Raw genomic sequence first — 8,937 nt, 5'->3', positions numbered from 1 at the left:
AATGGTACAGATTATTCTTTTCATTTCCAGAGCATCAAACAGCATCAAGTTTTACTCTCAGAGATTTTTCTTTTCTACTGATAATGCTCCATAATAATGTACTACTTAAAAGTTTTTATTTCAAGCTATGTAAAAGCAAAAACTGTGAATTGTTAGTCTGAGGGACAGCTCAGCAGACTAAATTTCAAATCTGAAATCTTCCCAACTAGAGGTCAGAGTTCTAAATCCTTATAGAACCTATTTAAGTCTTCACTTTAAGGTCTATTAGAAAGCAAGAATCTCTTAAAAGCTTCTCATATTTTCCAATGGATAGCAGGAATCCTTTCTACCTTTTTAATGAAGTAGTAGCTTACAGGGTATATGTCCTTATCATATCATACATTAGACAGTATTCTGAGAAGCTTTTTCAAAAACAAAATTAAGACTTTAATTAAAATTAAAATCTTTCAAAGACTGGTTCTGAAATAGTCTTTCCAAGTGAAAGGTTGTTGACAGATTTATGAATTTCTTAAAGATGATATTTTTCACTCTTTTTTAAAACCTTTTTCACAAAAGCATTTATCCACATTTTTTTTAAAAATATGTGATCCAGGAGCAGCCACGCAGTGTAGTGGATTAAGTCCTTGGGCTTAGAATCTGGAGGATCCGAGTTAAAATAAATAAATCTGACTTCAGATACACTTCCTACCAGTGTGACCCTGGGCAAGTGACTTAACCTTGATTGCCTGTCCCTTGCTGCAACTCTATCTTAAAATTGATACTAAGACAGGAGGCAAGGATTTTATATTTATTTGTTTATTAATTTATTTAATTTTTGACACCCATATTTGAGTTTGGGAGTTCTGATCTGTAGTGGGCTCAGCCAACTAGGTATACAAACTAAGTCCAGTAAGGAGCAGGAGTCCACCATACTTCCTAAAGAGAAATGAACTGACCCAGGTCAGAAATGGTGCAAGACTAAACTTCTGAGCTCATCTGTAATAATATCAGCCAATAAGGGGACACTGTACTTCCAGACTGGGTGAGACAGGGAGACCCAGTCTCAAAAGAAAAATGTGTACACACACATACACACACACACACACACACACACACATCCCTATAAATATATGTGTGTACATGCACATATATGTATGTATAAATATACATGTGTATGTGTATTCTGTGTATACATGATATAAATGATTCAATTATGGAATACAATATAGTATAATCAATGCTTATTCAAAACAAGATAAGGTTAATTTTTTTTAATTTAACATACCTTTTCAGTTGTAAAGTTATTCACAGAGAAAAAAATTACTAAGAGTAAGAGTAGCCAAATATATGTATATGTATGTATATATAAATATAAATATATATATGTATATATATTTTAAAGGCAAAATTCAAAATAAGGAACCTAGGAAGTAAGAAGTTTACTACTTCCATATCTAATTATATGAGAAGACAGTATTGCATAATGGATAGAAAGCTACATTTGGAGGTAGGAGGATTTGGGTTCACGTTCTGCCTCTAATATCTATTGAATATGTGATTCTGGGTAAATCTTTAACTTCTCAAAAATCAAATTAAACACCAGAATTCTTTGTGAGAAAAAATGTCTTAATAGAAAGTGTTAAATTACTATTTCTTAATCAATTTAATAAGAGTAAAAGTGATTCCTGTTTTTCTTATGTACTTCTTAAAGAACTGCTGATATTTATCATTTTTAAAAAATATTAATCCAGGAACAGAAAAGAAACTTGAGGTCTTCAGCTATTCCATTCAAATTTAGAACCATTTCACCAAGTACTGGTAATATTGTTATTTTCCTGTCCTGATAAATTTGAAGGAAGTTGCCACTAACTAGCGTGTTTCTACTAATAGAGTAAATTCAAAACTGAAGCATTATCTGATCACACTAAAACTGATAAAAACCTCAAGCAATGCAAAAGTCTGAAACCGAAGTTTTTTCACAAAAAACTAAACAAGTTACAAAGTAAACTAGCAGGCTATTTCTTCAGAAATAACAAAAGATCTGCAAAGATCATCATGATAACTATGCCCAATTTGTATTCTACATATCAGAGCGGAAGGATTTATTTGATGTACAATGATATTTTCTGCAAATACTTGCCATTCATTTAACAGTTACGAGGTCCCAGTCCTCTAAGATAAAAACTTTATAAGAGATGACAAGAACAGCTTTGTGAACTAAAAGACCTGTTTTCCTTTCACTAACAATTGATGATCATTATCTAAATATATTAGTAGTAAAGTATTCCACTTACAATGTATATCCCTGCCAAGTCCAGGTCACTGTATCCTAAAACAATAAAAATAACTAGAATGTTAATGTGTTTGGGGCGGGGGCTTAAATTACTTGTAACTAAATTCCTTGTTGTATTGTTTAAAATAGTTCAAATTTATACATGTATTTGAAAAGCTACTGATTTTCATTAGGTTGTCATCTTTCTGTATGAAAAGAAATTGGAAAAAAATTACACTAAAATCTGCATTGACATTTGTGTTCACAGATGTTGGGCTCTTATTTAAAAGGAGAAAAAAAGATTATTTTAGAGATATCTACATTACATACTGAAATTAGAAATTAAATTAGAATCAAATCTCACAAAAGATAGTATTGAAAAAATACTGAGGAGGAATGCAGAGAAGAAGGGTATGAAAACATAAGAAATTCAAACCTATGTTTAGATGCACATCCTACTAATTTAGTAGAATTTAATTCTGCCCTCATTTTCCAAATATCTTGAGGGAGAAAAATTAGCTTCTGAATTAGAAATGGTTTGTTCAGTTAACTGAAAGCTACCAGAGGCCTCCTGACCTTAGTAGTGAAGATTAGGTATATTTTGTCCCTTTAACAAAACAGAACGGAGCAAACATCTGTGATTAGAAAACAAACTAATCTTCAGAGTCAATAACGTTCTGCAATATACTCTCCAACACCCTGTATCTAAATTCAAATGTGTTTGTCATCCAAAGACATTATGTTTTCTAAAAATTATTGAGCAAATGTGACTCTAGATATATATACTGGTACCATCTGCAACAAATAACCATTCATATGTTAGAGAGAATCATAGAAATCTACTGAGTGTTTAAAATGACTGAAATTTTGCCATTAGTAATTTACAATACTTACCAACTTATTTGGATATCTCAGAAGTATTGGCTGCACTGGAACTCCTGGAATGAAGGCTCCTATAATCAAAAAGAAATTTTGCAATTTGTTTTTTATGTCAATGTTGTTTAGTCATTTTCAGTTGTATAGAGCTCTTCATGACCTCTTTTGGGGTTTTCTTTTCCTTTTGTTTTTTAAACCTTTACCTTCTGTCTTAGAATCAATACTGTGTATTGATTCCAAGGCAGAAGAACAGGAAGGGCTAAGCAATGGGGGTTAAGTGACTTGCCCAGGGTCACACAGCTAGAAGTGTCTGAGGTCAGATTTGAACCCAGGACCTCTTGTCTCTAGCTTAGCTCTCAATCCACTGAGCCACCCAGTTGCCCCCTCATTTTGTTGTTGTTGTTGTTTTGTTTTGACAAAAATACTGAAGTGGCTTGCCATTTCCTTCTCCAGATGAGAAAACTGAGACCAAGAGGATTAAGTGACTTGCCTGGGGTCATAATGCTAGTACTCATCTGAGGCAACATTTGAATTCAAGTCTTCCTGATTCCAGGTCTAATGCTTTTTCCAATGCACCATCTAGCTTCCCCTTTATATCTCTGTATTTTTTTTTTCAAAAGGACACAATAGTTAAACAGTAGGAAAACAAGGTAAAGTAGCAAAGGCCAGACTCAGAGGCAGTTGGCCCTAGGCTCAAGGCTTACGTCTGATACATTCTAGATGTGTGATCATCACAGACAAATCATTTAACCTTATTGCCCCATTTATCTCTCTAAGACTCAGTAAGCAATGGGCCAGTGGCTCATCCATATTATTAGGAAATTATTTGCGAACAGAATAATGAATAAACAACATAAAAATGAGACATTTCATTCTTTGTAGTCTTCTTATATGGCTGCATCACACTCTGTGTGACCCTGGGCAAGTCACTTAGCCTCTGTTTGCCATAATCCACTGGGAAAGGAAATAGCAAACCATTCTAGTATATGCTAAGAAAACCCCATGGACAGTATTGGCATGCTATAGTTCACAGGGTCACAAAGAGTCTGACATGACTGAAGGACTGAACAACATAATATTATAAAAATAGATGAATATTCAGAAGGATGTTGGTAAAACTATGGGAAATGTCAAATTGTTTTTTTTTGTTTGTTTGTTTTTCATGTTGCTCCATGTTTAGGAATTTATGCAGAGGACAAAAATTCTGGGTAAACAATCACTTAACACCAGCTTGGTCATTGGTAGACACAGATCTTGGCTCTGTCCCATAGGAGAGATGAACAGTAACTGAGTACCAGTAGGCTTGGGTTCTTAGGCAAAAAATATAATGCAAAAGGTTTACTTCTATACTTTTACAAAGCCTAAAACCTTTTTTCTGGATATAAACACTCAGAGAAACACCCAACAGCTATTTCACAAGGTTGTTTTTTTTTTAATTAATTTTTTTTCACTCAACAAAATCCTCTTTTTCTTCTCCACTCTCTTCTAATCCCACTGAGAAAGGAAGAAAAAACCTCTTCTAAAAACATGTATAGTCAAGCATAATAAATTCCCTCCCATTAGCCACATCCCTCAAAATGTTTCCATTTGTGTTCCAAGTCCATCACCTTTCTGTCCTGAGGTAGGGAGCCTGCTTCATCATGTCTCTTTTGGAATCATGGTTGATTATTGCCTTGAGCAGAATTGTAAAGGCTATCAAAGAGGTCAGTATATATCATTTCATCCTTATCATCAATTCACTTGAAATGGTGGCAGAGTATAGTTTAATTCTATTTTTCTTTAGAAGATCTGGGTTTGAATTCTGACTCAATCAGTTAATCTGTTATTTACTACCTACCTATATAACCTTGATTGAGTTATAGAGCTTCAGTTTCCTCATCCTTGAAAATGGGGCTAAATAATCACTAAGGGCCATTCTTGCTTGAAAACTTATGATCCTACAATTAATTTTATACCTATTTGTCAAAATAAATTATTAACATTCACTCACCTGGCTTAAAGGTGATCAGACAGGTACGATTAGTGCAGGTGCCTTCTGGGAAGACTAACAACTTGAAAGAGCAAGAAAAATATTTATTCTTTCAGTCTCAATAACATTGACATTTTATTTTGCTTATTATTGCATGATTTTGGTCAGTTTAATTTAATTTAAGTTTAATTTAAATGCTTTTAAAAAGCAAAATAAAATGTATGACGTTGGATAGAAGTCATTCATCTTCATTTTTCCTTCTAGTTTTCCTCTAAAAAGTAGTGGTGATAGTAGTCTCTAATATGGTAATCATGACAAAGTTTTTAAACCTAGCACATAGTTGGTACTCAAAAATGTCTGTTATGGTTGACAGTAATGATTCCAACTAACTTGGAACACAAAGAAACTATACTAGGATCCAATAAGATAGGTTAGGAAATGAACATCAATGGGTTCTAGTTTTTCTTCTGCCTTAATAATACCTTGGCCAATAATTTCTAGTTCTTCACTTTGGTTTTCTCTTTTAAAAATAGCTACTAACCTCTCATCACATGTCTCAACAACTAATTTTTTAAATACTCACAAAATATTTTACTGAGCAAGATAACACATGAAATACTCTTTCATATGATAAACAAAATTTATGTAAATATATATATAAATGTAATGTTATAAACAATTATATAACTAACATTATATCATGTTTTTAGGTTTGGAAAGCACTTCAGATATATTATTTCACTTGATCCTCAAAACAATCTCGGTGAGGTAGGTGCTATTACACCTATTTTACAGATGAGTAAACTGAGGCAAAAAGAGGTTACATGACTTTCCCAGGGCCATAAAATTAGTAAGCAACTGAGGAGGAACTTGAACTCAGGTCTTACTGATTTAAAGTCCAGCATTCTTCCCACTATACCATGCCAGCTGCCAGAAACTCCAGAGATGCCCCAACCAGATTAAAATGTAATTGGGAAATATTTTAAATGAATAAAAATATAATACAACAGGAATAATGTTAATTCATGGTTTTCTCAGTCAATATGCAACTTGAAGGAATTCATTTCTATTTGAGTTTGACACCACTGACTAGATTGATGACTACTTATTGTAAAAAGAACACTGAAACAACTTCTAACTTTCGTCAATATAGCCACCAATTATAGAAAGAATGACAATAAAGGAAGCAGCAGTCTAGAGGTACATATAAGACACACATTTTCAAATATAACTACTATGATCTTTTGTTTGATTAAAATTTTTTATAAAGGAAGGGACAATATCTTTTATTTGCTTTTTGATGGAGGAAGAATCAGTAGAAAGATTGTGTTGTTTTAAAAATATCAAAAAGATTTTAAGAATCTAATCAGTACATTAAGTATTCTTAAATGCAAACTGATTCATAAATGAATGATTCTAAAAACTCATAAAAGGTAAGTTCTAAAGAGATGCAGGGATATTTTTTTACCTGTGGCCATTCCCCTCTTGAAGTAGCTCTCTTTCTTATTTCATTTATTGTGGTCTTCCGAGAATCAGGATCTACACGGGACACCAGCACTGGCTGAATAGCTCGTAATACTCCTTTTAAAACAATTTTAAAAACACATATAATTTGCTTGGTTAAAAGGTAGTAAACTGAGTGACAAGTAATTCAAGTTGATAACAAAAAAATACATGAACATTTTAAAAATTAGCCTATTAAAAGGAAGTCAATGTTTTTCCTTTTGGAGGGGTGGGGAGGTGGTGGGGGAACTTTCCAATTCCAGGTTTCTTAAAATTTAAGAACCATTTCCAAGAAGAACATGTATATTTAAGCATTAAATTCTCATTAACTGGCTTGAGGAAAAGAAGCCCCCAAAATATAAAAAGTAGGAAATACATTTTTTATAACCACAAAATGAATTTTTCTTACTTCTTATTAAATGTAAATTAAATACTGAGGTATGTCATGAAATTTTGATACGTAAAAATGTGGATTTACATGAAAGATTTCATTTAGATATTATCCAGGAATATCTCCATCTGACAAAGAATAAAACATCTAATATAGCACATGAATTTATTTTTTAGAAAAGGAGCCTCCTCTACCTATTCAGTTCAGTAATTTCTCAGTAATTTATGGAGATAGTGACTTACTCTTAGTCACAAAGCCAGGATACATCAGAGTAGAAACTTGAACTTAGATCTACCTGACACCCAGGTCAGCTCTAAATCTATCATATCACAAAGTAAAAATTCTCCCTATTATTCATACAACAAAGTAGGAAGCACCAGCAACACTCCTGCAGATCAATCTAAGCAATAATATGTGAGATGAAAACAAAGAGCAGTTACTCAGAGACAGGTGCCTTAGGGACAAACCACAATTCCTTGTGGAAAAAACATTTCACTGACTTCATTATTATATTTTATGGCAAGGAATGTTTATTGGTTTATGTCATTATGTTGAAAAATTTATATTGGCCCTTTATGGAGATTTTTCTAAGCAATAATGAAGAAAGCATGTGTTAAGTGAAGATTTCATACAATACCTAGAACATTGATCTCTTTCTCATTCTCTTCAAATCCTGAAGATAAATTCATTCAAGACTATGTTAATTATGTCAACGTCATAGGTCTCTCAAACTGGGTTTGTTTTGAAATTATTTAACGCTACCTCATAAATTAATTCTCATTACAAAAAGATACAGTAATATGCTGGATAAGATTTTAAAAGAAGTGCAGTACAACAGATACAACAGGTAAATATTTTCAAAAATGTAATGTTCCAAAAAAGGTCTCTTTTAATTAAAAAGTTAATCAATAAATCATTTAATCCTTTTAAATTTTTAAATGTGAGAACAAAGGCATAAGTCACTTATGTTACCTATAAATACTTACTGCCAATCAATGGGACATAGGCATTCTCAGTTCTAGATACAATAGAGGGTAATCCAGCAGCAACACATGCAATTCCATCAAAGAAGGTTGAGTGAGGAGCTACAATAAAAATCGGTGCTTCATTTGGATTTGCTCTATTTCCTTTCACTTTAACCATGAATCCCATTAAAAAGAACATAGCTCGACCTAGGAACTTCAGGGCTGGGTAAGTAAATTTCCTTTTAAAATAAAAATGTAAAGTGAATACAGTTAGTTTTATTAGTTGAGGATAGTAATAAAAAATTTAAAAATTACTTTCATTCTTAAGTGCGATAAGAAATTCAAAGCATCACAACCTATTAAAAATAGGTATCAAGACTAGATCTGAAATTTCACTGGGAATTTGAGGAGCCTTCTTTTAATGGTGTTAATCAGCATCTCCTTTGCAAATATTTTATATAAAATAGCCTAGAAAGATGCCTTAGATAATTCCAAGAGGCAGTTTAGTCATAATAGTTATAGAACTGACCTCAGTGACCTTAGGTAAATCATTTAATCTCTTAGTGTCCTACACAAATAAAACTAGCAAAAATATATAAAGTGTGACTATAAGTAATAAGAAAGGATTTCTTTCAAGACCCTTCTAAACTGCCTGTGAAGGCCATTTTTGAATAGGCACTTTTAAAATGACTTGAGTAGTGGAATAAGTATGTTATCTTCCCAAAATATCTACCTTAAGAACAATGCTCAATTGTTGTTCTAAAAGCTTGTTCATTTAAAAAAATCATTCACATTAACAACTTTAGAGACACATTAGATTTCTGATAGATAAACCAACAAACAAAAAACACTTAATATCCATCTTATTAATCAGGTATGGCTTTTAAAGATTTGTGGGAACTTCTAAAAATCAAATCCACCTTGCTAAGACAAAAATTTGTCATTCAGAATATTCAAAAGAATATGCTCTAGAATCTGAATA

At 32.4% G+C, this 8,937-nt stretch overlaps 1 protein-coding gene across 1 annotated transcript in view; it reads right to left on the bottom strand.

The window, feature by feature from the left end:
- LPCAT2 (lysophosphatidylcholine acyltransferase 2) overlaps positions 1–8,937 on the bottom strand; it is a 67,276-nt gene that overhangs the window by 49,804 nt on the left and 8,535 nt on the right. Inside the window, exons 3-7 of the mRNA XM_001364136.4 lie at positions 7,977–8,194; positions 6,565–6,677; positions 5,118–5,178; positions 3,146–3,204; positions 2,274–2,308 (exon numbers count right to left, since the gene is read on the bottom strand). Coding sequence (XP_001364173.1) covers positions 2,274–2,308; positions 3,146–3,204; positions 5,118–5,178; positions 6,565–6,677; positions 7,977–8,194 — 486 coding nt within the window. The remainder of the gene's footprint in view (positions 1–2,273; positions 2,309–3,145; positions 3,205–5,117; positions 5,179–6,564; positions 6,678–7,976; positions 8,195–8,937) is intronic.

The sequence above is a fragment of the Monodelphis domestica genome, chromosome 1 (assembly GCF_027887165.1).
Source record: "Monodelphis domestica isolate mMonDom1 chromosome 1, mMonDom1.pri, whole genome shotgun sequence".
In the NCBI taxonomy this organism is placed as follows: Eukaryota; Metazoa; Chordata; class Mammalia; order Didelphimorphia; family Didelphidae; genus Monodelphis; species Monodelphis domestica.
The sequence above is the reverse complement of the archived record's forward strand: the minus strand, read 5'-3'. Positions and strand labels throughout refer to the sequence as shown.